Source organism: Melozone crissalis, unplaced genomic scaffold (assembly GCF_028551555.1).
Source record: "Melozone crissalis strain CALT ecotype California unplaced genomic scaffold, PUWL_Pcris_2 ptg000023l_1, whole genome shotgun sequence".
Lineage (NCBI taxonomy): Eukaryota > Metazoa > Chordata > Aves > Passeriformes > Passerellidae > Melozone > Melozone crissalis.
The window spans coordinates 25,257,849-25,283,549 of NW_026535801.1; the positions used below are offsets into that span (position 1 = coordinate 25,257,849).

Genomic DNA, 25,701 nt, shown 5'->3' on the forward strand with positions numbered 1-25,701 from the left:
CCTCAAAGTAGGAACAAACAATAGGAAAATATTTAAATATTTTGTAAGGCATTGATTGTGGAAACCAATGTATGGAGCTTCAGTTCTTTAACTGTGTTATTATTCTCCACAGGATAAAAACTTATTTTTAAAATTCTATTTAATATTCCTTTGTCTTGTACGTTTCCTTGCCCAAAGAATGACAAAGAAAGTGGAACACACATTAGAAATCCACTTTATAAAGAGTAGGAGAAGCAGGGGAATAATGTTAAATTACTTGTATGTCATAGACTAATAAATAAGTAGAATTTGTCTCTGAGTGTGTACTGATTTAACTAATTGTTGTTTTATGTGGTTGTTCTGAAATATAGATACAGGCTTTGTGTTAATTGATCAGATTTTGGGGGTTGTGGTTTTGTTTGGGATTTTTTTTGTTAATGGAGTAAGTTACAGGAATGCGTCTCATGGTGACAAATTTCATAAATTATTATTTCTACATTTTATTTTCTGAAATTATGGTGCTCACACTTGTAATGCTGTTACCAATTATAAATTAAAATTTAAAAGTCATTTTAGACATTTTATTTTTATCACTGCTGCTAAATACAGGAATAATGACATATGGGGGCAAAAAAAATTGTTGTGGTCTGCATTCTTTTAATCTCTACTTTCTTTTCCAGAAACATACACCTTGCTTGGAAATTCTTTTGGTCTCCCATGCGTTTTTCCATTTAAATATAACAATAAGTGGTATTATGAGTGTACCAGAGATGGAAAGGAATCTGAGTGGTGTGCCACAACAACTCACTATGAACAAGATGAAAAATGGGGGTTTTGCCCAAATGCTGGTAAGATGTTGCTTGTCTTCTCTCTCCCCCCTCCATGAGTTTGTTCTTTATTAGTAATACTAGGACACAGTCCTAGTATTTGGATTTGGATTACTTCCCTTCTGTTAGAAGGGAATGTCTTTTTAAAAAGCACAAAGGAATATCTTTAGCAAATCTGTTATAGTTTATTGTTTGACCTTTGAGACTCAAAGTCTTCATCACAACAGCAGAACTTCAGGGGGCAGCAGAAGGACCTTATTCTGTGCAGCCCACTGACCTTACCCTGCACCCAAAGCCCTCTGTCCTAGTGATACCCAGGCAGCTTATGTGGAACTCATTACCCAAGGGCTGCTTCTGCAAAGTTACCTTCTGCTTGGACTGCCCTGCATCTGGCACGTTCCTTTTCTTCTGTGCACTGCTTGGATTTGTCTTGGGCTAAAATACTAGAAAGCAATAGCTTTAAAACTGCTTGCTGTTGAAAGGATTTTGGATGTATAATCTTTGTGAACATTTGAGCTTATTGCATAAGTAAGCAAAAAAGTGTCTTCTATCAGTAGAAGTGGTTTGGAAAAGCCTTTCCTACTCAAGCTACATTTCAGATCTCTGTTCCAAAGCATCTTAAAAACAGCTGTATATGTGTCTTTGCAGTGAGTACTTCTGGGAAGCCGTTTAAATAGATAGTATTTGTGTCCTTGCTTATCCTTTTTAATTAAAGTTCATTCTCTTGAGTACAACGACCAAGGAGATCTGGGGAGTGTTGCCACAAGTTGGGTGAGGTGTTCACCGTTTGAATATTTCAACGTTCAGCTTTAGAAACAAATGATTAGCCAGAATAAATTAAAATGTAGCTGTGTTGGGTTCAAGAGAGTTGTGGAAATCACCACCAGCTGCAGATCAGCTCCTGAGTGTTTTATCAACAATTTGAAATTTGGAGCAGCATTTTATTTCATTAGTGCCCTATTTCCCGATTTGTGTTAACTAAGTAACAGAAAAGGTGATCACAATTGTGCTTCCTTTGGGATGCTGCTGTCATTAATTAATTAAATTGTTCAAGGTGTTGTGTTTCTGATTGGTTTGGTGTATGGGCAGCTGGTGACAAATCTGTTTCTGAATAGAGAGTGGCTGTGACATGTTTTGGAAGAAGAACCCCAAGACACACATCTGCTACCAGTTCAACCTGGCGTCCGTGCTGAGCTGGCCTGAGGCTCGGGCTGCCTGTCAACTGCAAGGAGGGGACCTGCTCAGTGTCACCAACCCCGAGGAGCAGGACTACATAAGTAACTTAACTAGTGAGTAGACATTGCTCTGGGGATCTTGTAGGAAACCTGTAGTTAGATTTCCTCCTTACCTGTGCAGAGGGGTAGCTTTGGAGCCTAATGCCCTGTGTGATGTCTCTCCCATTGCTGCTTGTGGGACTGTGTCATGTAACACACCTCAGCAGAGCTGTTTGAAAGAGCAAGGATGAAGGTAAATCCCCACCTTAATAAACTGAGGTGCAGAAGTGGTGGTGTTACTTGAGGGTGCCATGTTCTCAATTCTCCCTCCCCACAGAGATTCCCATTCATCCTGCAGCTGTGGTTAGGGACTGTGTTTGTTTACTTTGGAGAATAATACATGGTTACCTTCTCTGCCTTGGTGTCTACCTTGGTGTCCCTTTCTCCTGCTAAATTGTCCCTGTAAGCTGGACTTCAGTAAATGGGAATGATAGGAACATTTCTACAGGCTTAAAGTAAATGTCCTGGATGGAATGAATGCCAGCTGTATAAATACATGTTACTCCTTCTCTGATAAGCAATTTGCTTTTCCCCTTGGAGCAAATGTCTCAAACAAATTGTGCAGAGCCTTCTGAAAGGAAGGATTTCATGGGTGTTTTAGTGTGAGTGGAGAAAAGCAAGTGGAGGAATGGGTGGTGGAGCTCTGATGCAAAGGTTGCCTCAGATTTTCATTGCTTCCCACTATTGCTGGTTTTCAATTGAAGGATATAAGCTAACAGGAAGTTTCAAAAATATTTCATTGGCTTTTTGATATGCCTGCAAGGCTGTAAAGGTTTCTGAAAGTTGTTTGGTTTATGAAAAGCTGAAACAGGCTAGTGTTTATGTAAACAGGCTAGCATTTATGTAGCTGCTTGTTCTAGATTTAACTTCTAAGGCCAGCAACAACTCATGCAGGAAGGGTTTGCAGAATGAGTGGCTTTTGAAGGATTTCAGGTTTCTGATTTTATTCCTTTTCATCTCTGTGTTGATTAACAAAGTAAGTTACTTTTTCTAAGGACAGGAAAAAAAAGCCTAACCAGCCTGAACTTTCTGGAGAGTGCTTTGAAGTTTTGTTTTATTCCAATTGAACAAGTCAGGACAGCAGGTCTATGCCTGTAGATATTTTAAAGCTTGGGGAAAGCATGCAGTATTACTTTGTTTATTTTTTCTGTTTCAGGGCAGTTAAATTCCACAGACGTGATGCTGTGGATGGGCCTGAACCGCCTGGATGAAGACGCTGGCTGGCAGTGGTCAGATGGAGCACCACTAATGTTTGTCAACTGGAGAGCAAGTACTTGATGTTCCTCTTGCATGTGTTATAGCAGCATAATTATATGCTCTCTGTAACTGCAGCTTGGTGCAGCACTGCTGTTCCCACAGCTATGTTTGAAAGTTGAATTAAGTGAATGAGTGGAGGTTTTTTTTTGTTAGATCTATTTATTCATGTTCACAAACTGAAAGCCTTTCTAAGGATATAACATCAAGTGAGATCTATCTCTTCAAAGTATTAATGGTCCAATCCTTTTGTACTTTCAAAGATGTTCCTTTGCTGCATATTTAAAAACTGTAGCTACTTTCATGGAGGAAAGGAGTTTCAATTTTTTTATGTTAACAAGCTGTAATTACAATTAGTACAGTAACATGAATTTTGTGACTTGGTTTGCTTAATTTTGAAGCCTGTCCACAACAATAAATTATAGACACTCAAGCTTGTTTCAGTCTCTCATCTGAGAGCAGCAGCCAAGGAGGCATTGCCACACATGTAATTAATGGTAAATGTTCAACTGTTCATAGTACTGGTATAATATTATTAGAATTATTTATAATTCTAACAAACTTCTAATATTATTAGAAGTTTGGGTATGCAGGCTTGTTTATACATTAATTCAAGAAGTTGCAGGGAACTTTACAACACCATTTTACAACTAAGAACTGATTTTTTGTAATTTTGTGCTCCTCAAAAATGTGTTTGCAGATGTCTCTGATAACCGTTATAAAGAAAATCATTGTGCAGTGATTAATCCAAGACTAAAGTATGGCTGGAACAGTTATTTTTGTGAATCTGGATTGCCTTTTGTGTGCAAAAAATATTTAAATAAGACAGAGCAGGAAACACTGGGTAAGTGTGTCAGTGTTACTGTATCTTGTTTGTGGGGGTGCAAGGAGAGCAAGAGAAGCCACCTGACTATATAGTCAGCAGAACAGAGTTGCACCTGCAGTAAATGTGTGGGTTTGCTTGTTTAAGTTGAATACAATTTACTTTAACTGATGTAATAACACTTTCTTCTGTTTAAATTCAGTCTTTGAAAACAAAGCACTCTTTGTTGAGAGTCTTAGAACAAACAGTTTTAATACAAATAACATTTACTTGATTCCTACCACCATCAGTATGCTCATTCCCTTTTATATTACTATATAAGCCACACTTAGAAGTTGCAAAATAGGTTTTCAGTGTGAATGGAATTAACCAGTGGCACACACGGAAGAAAGCTGTATAAATGCAGCAAAAAATTTGCAGGGTTTTTTATCATGTGCTGTCTTTTTGATATGCCAATAAAGTGTTGTACATATACTTCAAGTGTTTATACAATGAGTATAAGATGTGTAGTGCATGGAATGACTCAGAATGACGCTCTGTTCTGTGAGAAAGTCAAAAACAGAATTTAGTTTATTCTAACATAATTTTTTTGTTTTATAAAAGCTACTTGCATTAATTTTTGGTTTTATATGAGCTGCTTACATGAGTTCAGCTCCTTCCTAGTAACTTAAAGAAAGTTTAGCAGCTTGTTTCAGGTAGTAAAGGAAGGCTATCCAAACTTTCTGTAGGTAATGTGTCTGAAAAAGCTTTATCTGTCCTTGAACCAGGTTCAGAAGTAATAAAGGAGATAAACTGTGTTTTAAACTGAATTAGGTTTTGCCACTAGTCCAGCAGCCCAAACAGTTCAATCATCAAATAAAATGGGAGGAATTTCAGTTTGCTTGGTAGGTGATGATCCATAGAGCAAGTGTTTTGGCCTCCTTAAGTCATCTTGGAAAACTCTGTTTTCAGCATTTTAAGGTTAAAAAAAACAACTCTGAACGTGTTATGAACATAGCATAAGCTTGGCAATTCTGTCTAATGTACATGAACTTGGTGTGTTCATTTCAAGATACATGGCAGTACCGTGCCACACGTTGTGACCCTGGCTGGTACCCGCACAATCGCAACTGCTACAGACTCCATAAAGAGCACAGGAGCTGGAACGATGCTGCTCTCTCATGCCAGAGTGAAAATAGCAGGCTCATTAGTGTATCCTCCATGGCAGATGAAGAGCTGCTCCTTAAATTGCTTGAAAGTGGTGAGTTTGGGGAGTTTAAGTGTGCAGGTGTTTCGTGAAGTATTTTGTGGTGCTCTTTTGTGCAGCTCTTTAACTTGCAACCATCTAAGCACTACATTACGTGGCACACCCAAATGATGTTTGCAAAAAAAAAAAGAAATCATATTGCATGCCCATTCTAGGAGTCTTAAAAATGCATAGTCACCTTTTCCAATAATCTTTCTTAAAATAAAGATATGACTCCACAAAGCAGACCCAGTGAGGTCATAGTAAACATGCTAGCTTTTGTCCTTTCCTACTCTTGCCTGGTTCCTTGCAAACTATTGCAAAACATTCAGTCATCAGCCTTATACTAGAGCTGTGCTTAGAAGCAAAACCAATTCAGTGTGTCTTTGGCCTGCAAGCTGGCCTGATCCACACTGCAAAATTGCTGCTGTTAGTATGAGGGCAGAGTCCCCTTTGATGTCAGCAGGGCGTATCAAAGCACTTCTGCTGGTTCACATTGTCCTGAGAGGCAGCACAATTGCACAAGGAACTTAATGAACAAAAGCTCTTTGATGCAGCAATGCCAATACTTTTGTTGTCATAACAGCAGCAAAGGAAAGTGAGTATTTTCTGCCTGCCACTGACACCAGTGTGCTGGCAGAGCTGCACAGTTTGGTTTTGAGTTTCTTTCGCAGAGCTGGGGCAAAGTGTCATGTGGAGATTAGGAGATTAACCTCCATCATCTTCCTCACCTCTTTTAAGACCCTCCATAGGTAACAAATACCATTATTTGCAGGGATGCTGTAATGGATAGATGTAGTTGTTATGAACTTGAATTCACCTTCAGTCTGCTGCTTCTCTCCAGCCTGTTCAAGCTTCTCTTCAGGAGAAGGGCTTACATACCTGAAAGCCTGAGTGCTTTTTCTCCTGTAGAAGCTGGTAAAATAAAACTTGACATCAAAATGCAAGCCTTGACTCTCCTTTGTTTGTTAGACACTGGCTACAACTGTGCTATCACTGGACCCTATAACTCTCAGAGAATCCTAAAGCTGAGTGTGGCATGGAAAATTATATGAAGAAATATTTCACTCCCACATCAGTTTTGCTTGCCCATACACTTCAAGAAAGTGCATATGCTCTTAATTTGTATGTTTTAGGATTTTAAAGCATATTATCATGTATGTTGATTCTGTTTTTGAAATTATTTAGCTTTCAAGAGTAGTAGAACCTAGTCTCATCAGTAAGGTTTCCTAAAGTTTATACAGCTTTTATTTTTTCCTGAAAGAAGGACATTCCTATAAAAATCCCAGGAATAACTTTGAATGGTGGTATCGTGTTAGAGGAAAAACAGGCTTTATCACTTCACCATTAACATCAGAACTCACTTATTCTTTTACAGAAAATGTAACAGAGACATGGATTGGATTATACAGTAATAACACCCCTGTTGTTTTTGAGTGGTCAGATAGAACCCCAGTAAAATTCTCTCACTGGCACAGACAAGAGCCTAACACCTTTCAAAGAACAGGACAACTCTGTGTTTTGGCACAAGGACCTGTAAGTTTTCTTTTTAAAAGCATTAGACACTTTTATTTTAGCTCATAATAATTTTATTTCTTGCTGTGCATGCTTTTTTAAACCATGACCTAGAGTATGACTTTGTTTTTGATTCTTAATGCATTCATGTTATGACAAATGCAACACAACCTTTAGAAACCAGTGCATTCTGCAGTATTGATGCACAGAAAATTAATCACAGATTTTGAGCTTATGTTCAATAAAAAGTACAACATATGTAAAGCCTGGCAAATGGAAGACAACAAATATGAGTGGGTATTTTGATAAAGTAATTTAAAATCCAAATAGTGTGTATCATAATTTATGACGCATAAGTTCTGGTCTTGAAAGTTTCAAATTTATGTTTTGAAAAACTGTCAGCTGTGCCTGTATTATCTTTGTGTAAATATCTATAAATTTTATGGAGTGTCTTTCAAAACAATAGTCTAGGTCTACATGAAAGTATAGAAGTTGATAGCAGATTGATTGATAGACAGATTGATACCAGATCAGTCAGGATTTGTAAAACAGAGAGTAATATTAAAACAACACTGTCCTGTCTTGTTGGTATTCATAGCACTGTCAATTCTTTTCTAATGTGGTCATGCATTTACTTTACTTTTGCAATTATCAGTTCTTAAACTCACTAATACATGACTTGCTTAAGTAGCACTATAATTTTAAAAACCTTTTTGCAAAATATGTTTTGTCTGAGTGTGAAAACTGTATCAAGGGTTCTGCTGTCTCTACAGTAGTGGATCCAAGTTACAATCTTTAACTCAGGAGAAAACCAAGACAATTACAGTGACTGGGAAAAGTCTGTTCCCACTGGAAGCAGAAAATAGGACTTTGGAACAAGGCGAGATGGGGAGAGGGGGAGGGTTTAGATTCCAAAGTCATATTTTACTTAGTTTGCAACTGTAAACAAACAAATTAAAATGTAAAATACAAAGTAAAAGTAGGTTTGGGATAAAATTTTTCAAGCATTGTTTTTGATGTATGTCCAGTATGTACAGATATGTGAAAACTATATGATACAAAGTTTGGAATATCTTGAGTAAGGACTGTTCAAATACAGAGATTAATCTTACAAAGAACTGTGATAGCCAGAAAGAAAGGTGCTCTGGCATGGCCATGGTGTTAGTTAATCAAGATGCTTTACGTCTTGAATGCTGAGTGAAAGACACAAACCCATTTGTGTGATTGATTTGGGATGTCCTGCTGACACTGTTGGTAGAAGTAAATGGACCATCTATGGCTGGGTAAATGGAGTGAGAAAAATTACTTTTTTTTAGTGAAGAGTTAAAAGAGGAAGAGAGAGTGTGATCTAATATTTGTATAGATATCTGTGACAATATGAGTACATATGGAATATACTCTCTTTTATTCTTTAGGAGGGACATTGGAGGATTAAAAAATGTGAAGACAAATCTTTCTATATCTGCAAAAAAGCAGGGGAATTTAATAGTGTCTCTCCTGAACTGGAATCAAATTGTCCAGAGGTAAGTGGTTTTGTGGTTGTTTTAGAACTATATTAATGACATAGAACTATATAAGTAACCTCTAAATACAGCTACAGAACATGTGGATGCAAATAGATAATTTCAGTTTTTCATCTTAAAAACATGCATGTTTTGCTTGGAAAAATCACATTGTTTGCTTTAAAAGTATGTAAACTAAATTTTAATGTAAGGTTAAAAGGCTTCACAAGATGCCTTTCATGGCTTGTTGTTTCATCAGTGATTGTGACCCAAGTTCCTATTTCTTTCTAGATCAAAAGTGAAACCCTTTTGTCCAACATCTGTGCAAATAAGGGCTGTTATATGATGCCTCGTCCCACACATGGTTTTCATACACTGAAATGGAATGTCAGGGTGAAAACCTACCAGTTTCATTGACATGGAGGGTGAACACTTCCACTTGTACATTTGCTTTCAAACACAAATGGGAAAGAGCACAGCTATCCAACTAGGAGATGGTATCATATTTTCAGGCATTTAGGCTCTGTGTTCTAGTAGTAAAAGGAAGCGTGTTAAAATATGACTTAGTTTGCCATCAGTTCCTTTTCACAGTGTGGAAAGAGGAAACTTGTTGAATTTCTGTTATATTCAAAACTGTGGAGGGAAAAAAATCTCTCTAAGCTGCTTTATTATTTAGCTAATTGTCTTCCTTTTTTAGATTTCCTGTCTTATTTCTTGGGAAATGAAGAAACGCAGCCAGTTCAGTTGAATTTTAAGAAGGTTGCAATCGAACTGTTTGGAGTCGGATGCAGTCTTTTGCCAGATGTAGTGTCCAGATCCAGAGTTCTTGTCATACCATTGTGGACATTGCTACTTGATTCCAGCTTAAAATTTCCATAAGTTTAGGGTGACTGCATTTATTTAATTTAGACCAATGTATTTTGTCACTCAAGAATTTTGTATGTTGTTAGTGTAAGAAAGGTTTGTCCCAGTCCTGACTGGGTGAAAAATGTGCAGAGCATCAAGGTTTTCTTGACAAGCTGTAGTCAGCAGTTTGATAGCACTTCAACTTCTTCTCAATCCTGTGCCCCTCAGGACTGAGTCTCAAGGTATTGAGCCACTGGTCATAAGTATTTTGGCCCACTGTGGCAACTTCTATTCAGGATAAATTTCTGCTGCTTGGTGTTTCACACCCTGTAAAAACATTTGCTAAACCCTCTTACAGTCCCTTGGCTTTGATCCTTTTCTTTCTAATGTGAAAAAAGTTACATTCAGTTAATCAAAAGACTGAGAGAGTGTATTATCTCTTTGTCCTCTTGCTTATTTAAAACAGTTAATCATAAATCCAAGCAGGTATGCTGCATGAGCTCACACCAGCAGAACTTACACCAGTCCTGGTGGTGTCTTTTGGACACCCAGGGTGAATGAAGTAAAAGATAATAATGAGATGAAATGAGGCAGGCTGACCACGGACACAGTGTTCTGGCTCATCTGATATCCACATTTTCAGTGATCTTGAGGGTAACTGCTCTTCAACCATGGTAGGAAAGAAAAGCTCTACAGGGATGCCAGGGATCATCAGACAAAAGGGGACCAAGTTTTTAACAACTATACAATAATTAATAATCTGTAAAATGATGTTCATTTCTTTTAAGGGATGGGAAAGACATGGTGGATATTGTTACAAAATCGACAGTACCCCTCGAAGTTTTGAACTTGCTTCCAGTGGTTATTTCTGCCCACCTGCACTTGTATCAGTAACCAACAGGTAGTTAATCCTATTAGACAGCGTGAAGATACCTCTAACAAGAGCTATTCTAACTTTATAAAGCGTTGCATGGCAAAACATATCGCCATTGTGAAGTAATATTTGCTTGAGAGGTGAGCATAATTACTAACATCAGCTGAAATCAAAGGTGTGCTTTGCCTTACTTTTTAATTGAAAATAAATTTAGTAACAAGCAATTGTTAGGCTAATAAACACTTTTAGCAATGTGCACGCTTGGGCATGCAGAAATCTAAAGAAAATGCTTGCTGCCAGGGCATGTAACATCTTTGAGAAACTTCATTAGTGTACTTGAAAGGTGTACTGAAAGATGAAAATATACTTATTTTTATAGTGAAATTAATATAAAATTTTAATCCAAATCAATTAATGTTTTATAAATGCTTCTGTTTATGTATTCATTTTATGTGATTTCTCAGCAAATAGAGTGAGAGTAAATGTTTGAAAGCATTTGTTGCTGTTTTCCCATCCCTTGTTCTTATTTGCCTCTATTCCAGCTTTAGCAAGAACTTTCTCCTCTGTAGATGTCCAGATGCTTGGGTTTTCTCTGCTCCCTTTGTTATTTACCCTTCATGATGGCTTTCCATTAAAGTTTGACATACTAATAGATAAATTACATCGATACTGTAACTGCTGCCTATTTATTGTTTTAAAGAAAGCCTAAATAACCAAAAAAAAAAAAAACCCAAACCCCAAAAATGCAAGGAGGAAATATCTACTCCCTTTAGACCAGGGAAAATAGCCCTCAGCAATCAGATTAAGAGTAAGTAGGTATTTTAGGAAACCACTGGCTACCCTACGTAAAGATTGGCATCAGTGGGAATTTGCTCTTGCCCAGTGGTTCCAGGGTTGTGCACAGGGCGTGCAGCACTGAGCTGCAGTGTGACAAAGGTCCTTTCAGGGGGAATAAGGGACAAATCCTTGCAGCTGAGCATTGGCAGCTCAAATGTGGCAGGGAGCTGTAGGCATGTTGCACATCACTAGAATAATGTCTTCTGTCTTTTTCTGCTTTTTTTGTTTTTATTTTTTCACTTCTCGGTGTAGCCATCACTAATTATGATGTTATTTCCCAGTTCCAGTTAGCAGCAGTAGCAAGGAGTAGCAAAAGCATGTTAGTTTTGTGGTTTTGTTAAATTACTGCTGAGGTTTGTTGTTCTGGAGTGAAAACTGCAAAACCTTTTCAGTAACTGATCCTAAAGTGTTCATTAGATAGTAAGTTGTAGAGGAAGGAGAGTAGACATAAAAAGAGGACATGCAGACGAAATGAGAATTAAATGCAAATTCTTGAGTCCCTCACAGTGTTACAGATATTGTAACACTGATCACAGTGTTGCATTCCGTCTTTTGCATTAATGTCATCCTTATATTTAGCCATTATTTTCTGAGTTTGTATAACAGTTATATCAGAACTAATTGCATGTAAGTGAAAATTGGATTGCTATGCACAGCAGTTATAACTTGCAAAAAGGTGTACATCTCTCACATGACTTTAGTGAAGAAATCAAGATTCTTTGTACTCAGTTCAGCTGGTGCTTTGGGTCCTTCAGATGTTTTCTTAGTGCTGGTTTGTGTATCTGCTGGTTTCAGTAGGACACTTCTGTGCAGAGATTTTTCTTTTCTTTCTTCTGGAGCCTTTTCAGACCCCACTAACATTTTTCCTTCATACCTGGAGTTTCTTGTTTTAATTTGTGCATCATTAATACATTCTGTCTTTACATCTTGCAATTCAAGCACTGAGGTTTTATTTAAAAACTGATTCTAGTGTTTCTTTTATGTGCTCAAGTGCTGAAAAAATAGGGATACAGACTTATACCTCAAGTTCCCCACAGCATTCTGTAAAGAAAATTAAGTACCTCCATTTTATCTTTCTCATCTGAGGTAATTTAAATAATGTCATGAGAGATATTCACTGAAATATCAATTTACCTATTTTATTCTAAAAACCTTTATTTTGATTATTTTATTAAGGTTTGAACAAGCTTTTATCAACAGCATCATCCGCAGCATGGCAGAATCTGAGAGAACTTATTTTTGGATAGGATTGCAAGACCTTAACAATACAGGAGAATACTTTTGGCTCAGTACAGCAGGCAAGAATCACTCAGTGAGCTACACAAACTGGAACAAGCACCAGCCACGTGAGTAGCATGCTGGTAAAAAATGCAGTGGCTGGAAATGGAAACTGGGAAGGGTGCTCTCTTCTCCACAGCACCAGTGCTTAGCAGGGACTGAAGAGTCCCAGTCCTTTCCTCCCTGCCTGGCCAAGAGAGCAGAGAGATAAATTTGCATCTGCTGTTGGCTCCACAAGAAGTTGCCCTCCTTACAGACACAGCTGATCCCTGAAATTCTTCTTTTCCCGTGAGGTGTTTTTCATACATTCCTTTATGAACTATAATACATTTGTTGCATACATCATATTCTTTAAAGAACATCAAAAAGCAAACCTGATGCTTTCCATACACTTCTTCGTGAGCTTTTCAAGGGCTTCCTGAGATTCCCAGCAAAAGATCCTAGAAAAGTAATCAATTTTGTTCAGTCACAGTTTGAAATTTGCATTCTATATGAAAAATAGGCCAGAGGTTGCAAAAAACATTTCTGTGAATAACAGTATGGAGGTTTCTTCTTCTTCTTCTTCTTCCCCTTTAGTTTGATCTTGTTTGTTTCATAGTAATTCTTAGGAAAATATTCCAAAGAAACAAAAAGTGAAAATATTAAACAGTTGTTCAACCTTTGAAACACAAACCACTAAGCAATATCTGAAAATAGAGACATATTTATAAAGATACTCCATTTCAATAATGGCTCTCTGATTTGGACTCTTTACATTTATTGCTTTACTACTGCATTTTGCAAAAGTAATGTTTTTAATTGCAATTCTTCTCGTGCATTTTGTGAGAGGAACTGTTTGTCCTGGTTCATTTTACAAGCTCAAGCCAGCCAAGAGAGGCTTATAAATTGGCTGCTGACCAAAGAATTTGCTAGTTTTGTAAGTTCATTAAGCTTTTATCCAGAAACCCATGTCAATAAAACAACAGCTTGACCAAAGAAATCACAAAATTCAGATATTCTATTCTGATATTCAGCACTTATCCCCATGTCTAGGTCATTCTGGAGGATGTGTGGCTATGCGAGGGAAGCACCCTGTTGGTTACTGGGAGGTGAAAAGCTGTAAGAGCTTCAAAGCCATGTCATTGTGCAAACAAAAAGTCAATTCTTATGAAGAACCTGAACTTACTTTTCAAAAGTATTCGAGTTCCTGCTATTTTGGATGGGAGTCAGAACCTAATCTGCTCAACTGCTACAAGGTACATGTCATACTTGCTTTGAGTTTTTCTGTTTCTATATCAGCTTAAGGATATGCTGTTCCTAAAACATTTTTGATGAAGCATTATTTCTTTGACTCAACAAGCAAAAATTTCCTGTTACCGTCCTGCGCTGCATTTGAAAGTGGGAGAAAGTAACAAGAATCAGAGCTTTGCTTGGAATTTACCTGGTTTGGTTAGGAAAAACTGTGACTAATATTTGATTTTTATGGGTTTCTGTAAAAGCTGCTCTCTAAAACAAACTAAATTTATGACAATGGTTATTTTATTGCAGATATTTCACAATGAAAAAGTTCTGATGAGAAGAACATGGGATGAAGCAGAAGCGTTATGTCAAGATTTTGGAGCCCATCTTGCTAGTTTTAGCCACATCTATGAAGAAACATTTTTAAACAATCTGTTATATACAATTTTTGATAGGTAAATATATTTTTAACACCAACAAGATTTATCATAATTGTACTAATCTACAATTGACATTATTCCATCCTCTTTGCTAGTGTCCAAATAAGTCCCTACTCTAACGTGAGCTAAAATTGGGTGAAATGTTTCAGCATAATTTCAATGTGATTCTTTTTGAAGATGATCTTTGTGGTAAATGTTGAGCAGCTGTTGTTGTCAAGGTGGTGTTTTTGTGAATTAACATTCCTTGTTGAAATGGAGGTTCTACCATTTAAATCCTATTTTAAATGTTTCATCTTGTAAAACATAATCTAACATTTTAGTGGGAAAGCAAGAGTTTACTTCAAGAATTCTAAAAAGTTAAGAAATGTATTATGGAATAATATATTGAATTGGAGAAGAAATTAATATGTGTATTTGTACTATTGAAAAATTGTTTCTGAAATGGCTGAGGAAAAAGTGCATGAGAAATGTTATTTTCTTTGTTTCTGTTGTAGAACAGAAGAGAGACAGTTCTGGATTGGATTTAGTAAAAGAAATGCACTTTCTGGAGGGACGTGGCAGTGGTCTGACAGAACACCTGTAACTATCTGTTTACTCTGTATTTCAGTAACCTTACAACTCACATCTGAGCGTACATTGAACAGAGGCAAAGGTTTTTAGATGTGGGCAGCTGCTGTTAATCATGTCAAAAAGTTGTTAGGTTTCACAGCTAACAACTGTGAAACCTAACAACTTATTCACTTATTTTGATGAAGAAGTCTGTTACGAATGAGTTGGACAGGGCATTGAGAGAACTTGGCTATGGACCCTATTATTTGTCTTTTACCATCATAATTTAGGCAGTCCTCAGTCCTCTAGTTGTTGCTTAGCTGTTCCTGTTTTACACACATGTCTAAATCCTTCCTTTTTCTCTGTGATGAGGTTTTTAAATTCTTCATCTTGGGCTGTCAGTGAAAGTGAATCAATGTTCTGTTTTCAGGTTGTATCTTCATTTTTGGAGGACAAGTATGTTGAAGATGACTCAAGAAGCTGTGGTGTGTTCAAAGTAAACAGAACAGTCTTTCCAGCACACTGCAAAGAAAAGCGTGAATGGATATGCAAAATACCAAAAGGTAGAATGTTAATTAACATGCACTGTCTGTTATACACATTACTTGCAATTCAGAAGAGACAAAGAAAAAAAGTATCTAAAAATCTCCTTTTTAGCCACCTCTGGAGTCCTCACTGATCTTCTGCATGAAATCATGGCAAAGCCAAATGGGTTATTCCACTTAGGTTTGTTGTTCAGTTAACAGATCTAATGTGAACAGTCAATTTAAAAACATATAGCAAGATTACCAGTTAGTTGGAAATACTCATTCAAAGTTGTTATTCATAAAAACTACTGTAAAAGCTTTTTAGTGAGTGTGGCAATTATTTTATTTTATTCCACATTTAACTCCCTTTTTCTGCCTGAACAACAATAGCAATATTCTTAATGATTCTTTGTTTGTTTTTGGGGGTTTTTTTGCAGGTGTCAAACCAATGAGTCCAGATTGGTACACAGCTGGTATGAAAATATTTTCTTTTTTTCATCTTGAAACAGTATCACATGGACATACAATTTAAGCCTTTGTTAAAAATAAAATAACTTAAATATTCTATGTTGAAAATTTACAGTAAGGAACTCTGTAGGAACTATTTGTTAGAGATCAAATCTGCCACTGTTATTTAGGAATACCAGAGCATCAGATACTGCTCTTGATATCGCTGCAGTCTCAGGGGGTAGAGTATTAGAAAATAAACCCAACTCGTAGTTTATTTTTTGTCACACAAATTGATATGTTAGATATGGTTCTGCTGTTCCTAGTGGTATGTTTGTCCTCTGAAATGTGGCTGGAAGCAGACCATGGGGGTAAAAAAAGATGAAACTTGAAATTAGTTTTTTACCGCTGCACGCCACTGACTCTTTTGCTTATTTTCTAGAACTGCCCTGGTCATATTATCAAGGAGCAGAATATCTTTTCCATGTCAGCCCTGCAGAATGGGAGACATGTAAATTTGTCTGTGGCTGGCTTCGTGGTGGATTGGCAATAATAAATTCTTCTGGTGAACAAACCTTTATTCAAAATAAAATAAGGAAGGTAAGAAAAAGCACCCCTTTTAAAAAATAAACCCTCAGGCTATTTTCTGTCTTATCTTTCAGAGAATCTGTCTCCTGTTATTCCAGGTAGAGTCTAAAAGACGTTTTACTTTATAATGTTCTTGCTGCCTTCATTTCCCATATCTCTCCCTGAAGCCCTATTTAGCGTAAGAAGTTCAATTACATTTCAAATCTGCAGAATCAGCTCTACTATTGAGCATCTGATCAATCTGCCTCACAAGACCCAGGAGGAGCTAAAGCCAGATTCCTATCCCAAAGTTGGGAAGGTAAATGGGGACAAAGAGAAAAGTGTGTTTCATGTGTGGTGTACACCCCTCTCTGCTTCTTCCTCTCTGCCCACCCCTCTCTGCCCATGGGGAGCCGTCATGGTTTCTCACATTCAAACAGTGTTTCTGTCCACAGACTTGTACTATGTCTACTGAATTTACCCGCCTTGTGACTATGGATTTTTATATGGGGAAAAAAAAGACATTTTCCTCTAAATTTCCTCCTCAGGTTTACACCAGAAATTCTCTTGAACCTTTCTGATGTAACTAGAATACTCTGGTATGAACGATACAAAGGTAGTAAATGTTCAGAAAGCATTTTGGAAACATCGAGGATCAGCACTATGTTACTGCTTAAAGGAAATATTTGCTATTGTTTAGTTTTAGGAATTAGGGGAAAACAAATTATGGTCTAACATGACAGTCTTTTCAAACCAGATAGGCTGTACATTTCTAAAAGCTTTAAATTCCTGGGTTACAGAAAACACATCAGCAATCTTGTGGAAATATGGGAGCTAAATCATGCTCTACTCAAGTGAATAATCCCACTGAAGTTACATGAATTAACATGGATAGGACTTAGCACCTGCTCTTCCCATTGGAACCCAATGGAGATGCTACTTGAATACACAGTCTGACTTCAGGAGTTTGTCAATGCATTGGTAGAAGGGCAACATCATCAACAACATCTAAACACATGGCAAACCATTTCTTTTATAGCTCTCAACTTCTGATGTTCACTGGTGGATTGGGTTGCACGCAGAAAACCTCAGTGAGGAGTTTCGGTAAGAACTCGTGTGTGCCACGGTGCTGTGAGCTGTGCTTGGCATGCCCTGTCCCACTATGATGGGCCAAAGCAGTTTGGTGACTGAGTGGGATATTCAAGAGACAATTTCAATTCTTATGTAAATATCATTCAGGATAATATTGTTCTTAATTTATCTCCACATTGCAGAATTCCTTCTGGCAAGGTTGTAAAAGACATTTATGTTGACCTTGGTCACAGTGGTTGTTTGTTTATTTTCTTCTCCCTTGCATCTCCTTTTGAACCCTTTGATGGAGGGTGTGAATTTAGGTAAGGATAGGACAAAGGAAAAAGTGAAACTTTATTCTTAACATTTCTGTGCAGCTGGAGAGATGAATCACCAGTAACATACCAGAACTGGGATGAAGGGAGGGAACAAGATCTGCAGAGACCAGGGAAAAGATGTGGCTTCATTTCATCACAAACAGGTTTCTTTTCTATTTCCTTTTGCTGCAGTAATTGTAACTTTATTCTATTGTTGGCCAAAGGGTTTCTGTTTTTTTCATTGCTTTTGAGAAATGCAATCCATATTAAAGTCCTGCTCCGTAGTTATAATTTGCATGACTGCTTCTGTGATGAAGAAAAGAATAAGAAAAAGAAATATCATTAACATGCTCAGAGACTAGATTTTAGGTTTTAAAAGTATATTAATAGTTACAGCTCTCTAATACAAAGATTCCAGTGATATTGGTACTTCAGTTTTAATTGGGTGTTTATGTGGAACAGCAATAATGTTAATGCATTGCTGGTGTTCACAGTTTTCTCAGAACCAAATGACCCACATGGACTTAGCGACAATTTTTCCTACATCTATAAACTGTTCTTCTATCAGCACATGACTTTCAGTACTCAGGTTTCTATGTTATTTTTGATCCTATAGCCAATCTGCTGAGGGATTTTGGGTGCCATAATTTTGATGCTAGCCTTTCAATCATGGCAATGTTCTGTATTTTACTAGGGTATTTAAAAAAAGTCACAGTACTGCTGGTTTAGTGACTTCTGTCATTTTCCAGTGTCTGTTTTCTGATGATCTGCAAGTCATATGATAAAGTAAACAGGTCAGGTTCCAAGGAAAATAAAAATAGCCAGCTTTGTATTTGTGAGAAGAGCTGAAAAAGATTAATGCAGCTGCAGTGTTGTAATCCCAGGCTCAAAAGTCAAAACTGAAAAAACGTAAAACCTTCTTTTTTTCCACACATAATCTTGGGGTTTTGATTCATGACTTATGAATGTTTGAGTTTGCCATTGCCATATTAGTATCAGATAAAAGGAAGAGAGGCCCACCCTCCCCCCTCAGCTGGCCAAAGGGGCTGGCCATAAATTTGTTGAGTTTCTGAAAAGTATGTTTTCCTCCTAAGCAGGTCAGCATTTTATATCATCACCTGGATCTTGCCAAAAACTTTCAACGTAAGGAAGTCAAACTATTTTATCTGGAATGCATCTCTTTTTTTTTTTTTTAATAAATAGTTTTATAGTCACATGTTATATGACTCAGTGTAGACGAATTGGTTTTACTTGATAAAATTAAACTGGAAATAAAAGGATGTGCCCATGAACCATCAAATCCACTGTAATGCAGTATGTCCAAATGTATTTGATGTAGAATGTCTTTTTACTCAGATAATAAACAATATCCAAGGTATCTAAAAAAAACCCTTTCCAATTCTCAAACCAACATTGAACTGTGATTTTTCTTTCTGCTCAGGACTCTGGGGTGATGAAAACTGTACTGTTTCTCTTCCCTGCATTTGTAAACGTAACATTCCAAAGAAGATAGAGAAGGAGATTCCAAAAGACCCGAACCAACAAGGGGCATGTCCCAAAGGCTGGTTGCACTTTGGATTCAAAGTAAAACCTTTTTTAATGCTGTTTTGTTCAAAATGCATTCCATATGTAGGACAGAAATCATACTTAAGGATTACTTAATATTTGAAGATTTTCTTACTTTTTGAAAGCAGAGCTTTTAGGTTTATAAGAACTGACAGAGTGACACCAAGATTTATTGCTGTTAAATAGCTGCACGCAACTTTAAGAAGTTGTCTTAACAAGGTGTTAAAAATTTTACTTCAGTTTCACAGGGTAAATACTCATGAATGCAAAAGCTATGCAATTGTATTTGTGCCTTTGCCATAAAAAGCCTGCTCCATCCTCTCTTTTCCACATGTGACAATTTCAAGTGTCTTTTATGATCTCAAAAGAGGTCTCTAACCCCTTGATGTGCTAAATGGATCCCTAATTGCTGCTGTCCTCTGAAACATGCTGTTTCAAATGGCCTTCATTAAAGGTAATTATAAGCCAAAGTGAATTTGCAATTGAGGGTCAAAAGGTAACTATTTCATCTGGCTTCTCTTAAATGCCTAAGTTCCTTATTAGCAACATGCATCGAGGTGCCTGAATTTATCCCAGTGCTCACTGCAGTGACTGCAAGGATAAATTTAACATCAATTGTTTGCCTTGAAACAACTGATTTGAATGCAGTCCAGATCACAGCTGGAAACTAACGCTGAGTGTGCTGGAGATGTCCATGGCAGGACAGAAAGCAGTGAAATATTTAACATTCAGTAACAGCATGTGAAATGTTTTAGTGACACTCTTAGTGATTGATAAATAGCTGGAGGAGAGCAAACAAAGCAAGTTTGTTTGTTTGGTTTTGTTTTTTCAAACAGTGCTTTTTAATACAAATTCCAAAGGATCCAGAACATCTGAGAAACTGGTACTCTGCACAGGCATTCTGCAGTAACTATGATGGGTCACTTGCTATCCTGGAAGATGAACTGGAGCAAGGTAGAGTGCTGGAAATATTGTTAAATAAATAACACATCATCTTCATTAGGATGTTGTAGTAAAGTTTAATCTTGGATACAGATTTAGGAAAGAAGATTGTTCAGCTCTTACCCATGGTTCCACTGCTTTAAACACATTAATGTTTCTCAGTTTGCCAAAATGTAAAGGTTCACTGAGATATATGACAGGTACATTTTAAGGAATAATTGCAAATTCTTTTGTGCTTACCATGTTTTAAAAATACTCCCAAAAATAGAATACCCATTTAAAAATTTGCAGGGTAAAATTTCTACCTTATTATCTCATTTTTGTCTTTCAGTAGTACTTAAAAACTTATCTGTAGTATAGCGCCAGGCTGGAACTGTCAGAGAAATAAATGCCAGCAAATTTGAAAATATTTATGAACAAAAACCTGTGGTTGAATTTCACACACACTTGTAAAACCACTTATTTGGATGTGGGAGGAATCTCACTGGCTATCTTTAGTTAAGAAATCTTCAGCTAAAACTGGGAAAAGCTTCTTCAGCTGGACTGTATAGTGGTTGGTCTGGTATTATTAGCTAATGGACTAGATCCTCACCCAATTGAAATTAAGCAACTTAAATTTATGATAAGATGATACTGAAATGCCACTCAAGTCTTATTTTCTGGTAACTGTGTAATATCATTGATTGGAAATTATTTTTTCAATGCTTTAGTGTGTTGCAAGAGACTTCATCTATCCCTAAATTCTTACTGGTCTATTTTATTTTGTTTCTCTTTCATTTTGAAGCTTTCATAACAATGAATCTATATGGGTGGAAAACGAGTGTTTGGATTGGTTTCCAGAGTGACGATTATGAAAAATGGATGAATCAAAATCCTCAGATGTATTCTAACTGGTCACCAGTTGAACTAGTGGATGTGAGTATTTTCAGGGGGTTGTGATAGTGAGAAATTGGTTTTATCCATAAAAGTCATTACTTCCATAAGACAGGGCCAAAGTTGTTACAGCAGTTTAGGCTGCTCTTCATTTTTGCAACTTCGAAGAACTGTGGATACAGATTTACAGGCACAACTAGAAGTAGCAAACAAGGCCCTGTTGAGACAGACATTCGCTTAATTTGTGGCTCTACTCACATTCTCTTGCAGCTGGTTTTAAGCAGCAAACTTGGAATCATGTGGTTAGTATTACATGCTTGGTCTGAGCAAAGTTGAGGAACAAGATTATTAATTTCCTATTTTAATACATTGTTTTACAACATGTTGGTCCCAATTGGGGTTAGCATTTTGGATTGTTCACTGAAAGCTTGTGGCTTTTTAATTATGAGTTTATTGTTTCAAATTGTATTTATGGGACTGTTCATTGTTCTACCTAAATGTTTGTTATAGAGACTTTGAGATAGTTATTCTCTAAAATATAATTTATTAATGCTGTATTGTTTTACATGGTGTATATTTAAATTAATATAAGGTTCTGTGTTGATTGCAGAGACAGCATTTTAACATTCAAGATCAACTTCCCCTGTGTACATTGGTATCAAATAGCCCTAATTTTTATTTTACGGGAAAATGGTACTTAGAAAACTGTCAGAAAAATTATGGGTTTGTCTGCCAAAAGACTCAGGGTAAGGTTTTGTCTTGCTTTACGTCTGTTCTTTTTTCTTACTATATGGAATTTGTTTTACTTTGTTTTTATCTAGAAGCAGCTTTTTGTAAGTGTCTCTAAAACAAGGAACATAAAAGATTTCTAAGACAGTTTGATGTTTAGACAGATTAGCTCTACACTATTTAATAAATCAGTAGCTGGGATGTAGAAGTAATTGCTAAAAAACATTCTGTTATTAACTTCTCCTACCTTTGAGCATTGTGTAGTGTATCTTTGAATCGAAAATAGAGATGAAATTTCATATTTTCTCTCGTGGCTGCAGAGTAACCACAAAAGGCTAAACGGAGGATGATTTTGATGAAAATATGATTTAGGGTAGGGGGTTGTAACTTGCAATGTTAGATCAGAAGAGACTGTAGCAAATGCATTTTTCTGAACATTGTGGATCTGACTGACTTGTGGATCAAGCTTATTGAATAGAGTTTGGCTTCTGTTTTCTAGTACCACACTTCTCTAATTCTGGTACCATAAAGTTCCCTTGCAGGAAGCATGAAGTGTTTGGGAGGAACAGGGTTCATGTTTGGGAGGAACAGGGTTGTGTTTGGGAGGAACAGGTTTTGTTGTGTTTCCCCAAGCCACATTCTGGTGCTGCCTCTGGGCTGGGGGCCATGGGCAGCTCTGGGGCCCCATCCCAGGTGCCAGGGCAGCCCCTCTGCCAGCAGGACACTGCCAGGACAGGCACCCAAGCAGGGCAGCAGCACACTGGTGACCCCGGGGTGAAGGGAGAGCTGGCATCTGAGCCTGCGGGGAGTGTCCTTGGCAGCTGCCTCTACTGCAGGGTGGTTTTGTATGGCTCAGCTCTATATTGTATTATCACCTCTACATTTAACCCTAAAATGCAGAGACAACTCTCTGCTGCTGCTGCTGCCTGGGAGGGGAGGCACAGCCAGCTGGGAAGCAGAACAAGTACCAGCTTTGGGCAGACTTACGTGTCACTCATAGCTGGATTTTACATCATTGATTGGGATCTACAGTTGTGGGAAGGGCTGGAGTGATCCTGTACCTGGTGCAGAAAAAATAAATAAATGTGCTTTCCTGCTGGTTTGTTTCAGTTACATCCCAAGCTTTTGTATTTTAACCCCTTGCTGCTGCCTGAGACAGATGGAGGAGGGGTGGAAAGGCAGAAAAGAAAACAGTTGTCTTATGGTGGCCAGGATTCTGGCAAAGGTTTGGGCTGCAGTGGGTGCTCAGGATCCTACCCACCTTTCTCAGCTGTGTCACTGAAAGTCAGGAATAAAACTCTCCAACCCTGTTATTTCAGTGTTAGAAAGCTGGATTATTTTATTTCGGTGCCAGGCGTGCAGGGAAGATCTGCTCCTATTCCATGCCCTGCAGCCAGCCAACAGACTAGTTGAAATCTGTGAAACTTATACATATTCATTACATTTCCCCAAACTCATACATATATGCTAAATGTTCTGTGAATTCTTTTGCATATTTAAATCACTTCTTGGAGCTTATATTACGTTACATTAGAGTGGGGGTCTTTTGAGGGTCTCTGGTGGCCATTTGGGGAACATCCCATTCCTCTAACTATCTTTTTTTGGTCATAGCCCTCCAAAAAAGTTTATTTTCTTGGAATGAATCCCAGGGATGTGGGCTGGTTAAGATATACCTTCATATGTCAGATGACCACTTGCCCATTAAGCACTGTTGGTTAAAGGTAAAGGAATTCACAAGGTTCAGACACTTTTTGTTATAATTGAAGATTTTCCCAGCAGGGCAGTGGATCTGAGAGTGGCCCATGGGCCTGGCTATAATGCAGCTCAGCGCTGCCCCATGCACAACAGAGTGCTCCTGGGTTAAGTGGACCATCCTGCCTCCCCAGTGGGACACCCGTGGCACTTTCCCAAACCATCAGACAGTTCAGTTTGCTAATTCAGCAGAAAATTTCCATATATTTTTGCTTCCTGCTTTTTTAATTTATTTTCCTCTAATTACTGTCATTTTCTGCAGTTTTTTACAGGCTGTGTCAGGTTTGTGCAGGGTCAGGCAAACACCAGACCAAGAAATTTGCAGCAGGAAGAGCCGAGAAGCAGGGAAGGGAATCATGAGACAGCCTCTTGCTGGCAGTAGTGAACTGCTAAATTTGCTCAAGTGTCCAAACAGATGTGTCAGTTCCTGGAAAGATGAGCTAGTGCTTTGCTTCTGCCATCCTGCCTGCATTCCATTTCCCCTTTTTTGAATTATTTTCTGAAGGAGACTAAAATGAAAGAAAGCAGCAGTGGATTTGAACTGAGCTCTCTTTTTTGAATTTCACAGTGCCTTCCTAAAACCAAGGAGTTTTCAGTTTTTTCATTTGTTTGTAACAATAGTCCTGATTATTTTTAGAAGCTGCTCAACTATGATCAAGTTGTCTGTTTTAAAAATAAGTTCTTTTTCTTTCCTGTTTGTAACAGACACATCCAGACATCTTATCAATGCATCCGATATGTATCCTGTGCCAGATACTTTAGAATATGGAAACAGAATGTATAAACTAATAAGTGGGAATTTTACATGGTCTTCAGCATTGCAAGCCTGCATGGCAAACAGTGCAGAGCTGGTGAGCATTACAGACCAGTACCACCAGGCCTTCCTCACCGTCATCATCAACCGCCTGGGATACAGCCACTGGATCGGGCTCTTCACTTCCGACGTACGTAGGAGGCTCCCGACTGTCAGTGGGATGCTGCAAAGGAGATTTTCCAGTAACAAACTAGGGAGCTGTGGCATTGATTTTTTTGTCACAGACAGTTTGCATCTAGAGATGAAACCCTGGAAAATTTGAGCCTTAAACTTTCTTTTTTTTTTTTTTCTTTTAACTTAACATGTAAGTCCCAGTGACAGCCAGTTTGGTACAACAACTACTGAAAACTAAAAGCCACAGATAACTTTTAAAAACATGGGGGAAAAAACATATCTTGTAATGTTGACATTGAAATTTCATTATTTCATTCACAGTAGCCCAATGGCCCAAATAACTGCTTGCTGCAAACAGAAAATTAGATGTAGTTTGCAGTCTCCCAAAAGTGAGTTGGGAGGATCCTTGGCTCTGCCTTTTGTTCATCCTTGCTGGGCCTTTAGGAAATTAAGACATTCTGTAATTCTGGTGAGGATGCTACCAAAAGAAGATTAATTTGTGTTGTGCTGAATTATATCAGAAAAATAACCTGACTTTTTTTTTTTTGGCAGAATGGGCTTAATTTTGAATGGTCAGATGGGACCAGGTCTTTGTTTTCCTTCTGGGAGGACGACGAGTCCCAGGCCTTGGGCAGCTGTGTTTACATTGATACTTCAGGGCACTGGAAAAGTGCAAATTGTGAACAACTTCTGCAAGGAGCAGTTTGCCATGTGCCACCCAGTAAGTCTTTCAAGGTTTATATTCAATCTTTGCATCTGCAAGTGTGTGTACTGACAGTGGAAATATGTGAAAGGAAGTTCATTGGTTAGAGGTTAAGCAAGGCTGACTATTACTTAAAACTGAAGTGTATTTCTCTGTATTTCCTATTTGTGAAACCATTTTTTTTCCAATAAAATATTGGCCATCAGGTCTGATCTGTAGGAGAATGGGAAGAGAACTTTCATAATAGAAAAGAAACAGGACAATTACCTACTCTGTCTCTTCAGTGAACACTATATTATCTGTGAAAAAATAGGATTGCTAATGACCTAGCTTGAATGGCATTAAGTCCGCTTTGCTGAAATTAACTGTGGGATGGGAGAAGGGAAGCATTTAGAGCAAAGTGAAAAATATATCATATCTTCGCTGATGAACACATCAAAGATTGTGCAATTTTTTTTTAGTAAAGGTGAGAATATTTTTCTGTGTCCTAAAATAAGTTGTATTTCCTGTAATGCTCTGTCAGTCATCTGGGGTTCAGTAAAATCCAGAATTCAGGTATGGAACTCCATTCAGTGCCAGACTCCAGGGTCTTGTGGCAGCATCCAATTCTTCAAATAGTTCCCATTCAGTGGCGTTTGTCATCTGGGCCCCTGGTTAGCTCATGCACATCACTATCAGATTGTCCTGATCCTGCTGTTGTGATCCAGCAAGGTTTTTTGATCAGAAGTAAAACCAGCTGTACTCATTTAATACAAATGTATGCAACTGCTAGATTTTCACTTTGAAAAAATACAGGCATAACACAATAACATGCTATTAGCATTACTCCAAAACAGTG

The 25,701-nt window shown here is 37.7% G+C and overlaps 1 protein-coding gene across 1 annotated transcript in view; it reads left to right on the top strand.

Annotated features, from left to right (window-relative positions):
- The window catches only part of PLA2R1 (phospholipase A2 receptor 1), a 34,931-nt gene that overhangs the window by 5,064 nt on the left and 4,166 nt on the right, over nucleotides 1–25,701 (top strand). Inside the window, exons 3-25 of the mRNA XM_054277774.1 lie at nucleotides 660–827; nucleotides 1,922–2,095; nucleotides 3,237–3,350; nucleotides 4,035–4,178; nucleotides 5,209–5,397; nucleotides 6,761–6,918; nucleotides 8,313–8,420; nucleotides 10,034–10,146; nucleotides 12,133–12,302; nucleotides 13,267–13,469; nucleotides 13,762–13,907; nucleotides 14,387–14,471; nucleotides 14,872–15,004; nucleotides 15,406–15,441; nucleotides 15,858–16,015; nucleotides 17,022–17,086; nucleotides 17,431–17,534; nucleotides 18,812–18,954; nucleotides 19,773–19,890; nucleotides 20,663–20,793; nucleotides 21,362–21,497; nucleotides 23,938–24,176; nucleotides 24,713–24,881. Of these exons, the coding sequence (XP_054133749.1) occupies nucleotides 660–827; nucleotides 1,922–2,095; nucleotides 3,237–3,350; nucleotides 4,035–4,178; nucleotides 5,209–5,397; nucleotides 6,761–6,918; nucleotides 8,313–8,420; nucleotides 10,034–10,146; nucleotides 12,133–12,302; nucleotides 13,267–13,469; nucleotides 13,762–13,907; nucleotides 14,387–14,471; nucleotides 14,872–15,004; nucleotides 15,406–15,441; nucleotides 15,858–16,015; nucleotides 17,022–17,086; nucleotides 17,431–17,534; nucleotides 18,812–18,954; nucleotides 19,773–19,890; nucleotides 20,663–20,793; nucleotides 21,362–21,497; nucleotides 23,938–24,176; nucleotides 24,713–24,881 (3,204 nt within the window). The remainder of the gene's footprint in view (nucleotides 1–659; nucleotides 828–1,921; nucleotides 2,096–3,236; nucleotides 3,351–4,034; nucleotides 4,179–5,208; nucleotides 5,398–6,760; nucleotides 6,919–8,312; nucleotides 8,421–10,033; nucleotides 10,147–12,132; nucleotides 12,303–13,266; nucleotides 13,470–13,761; nucleotides 13,908–14,386; nucleotides 14,472–14,871; nucleotides 15,005–15,405; nucleotides 15,442–15,857; nucleotides 16,016–17,021; nucleotides 17,087–17,430; nucleotides 17,535–18,811; nucleotides 18,955–19,772; nucleotides 19,891–20,662; nucleotides 20,794–21,361; nucleotides 21,498–23,937; nucleotides 24,177–24,712; nucleotides 24,882–25,701) is intronic.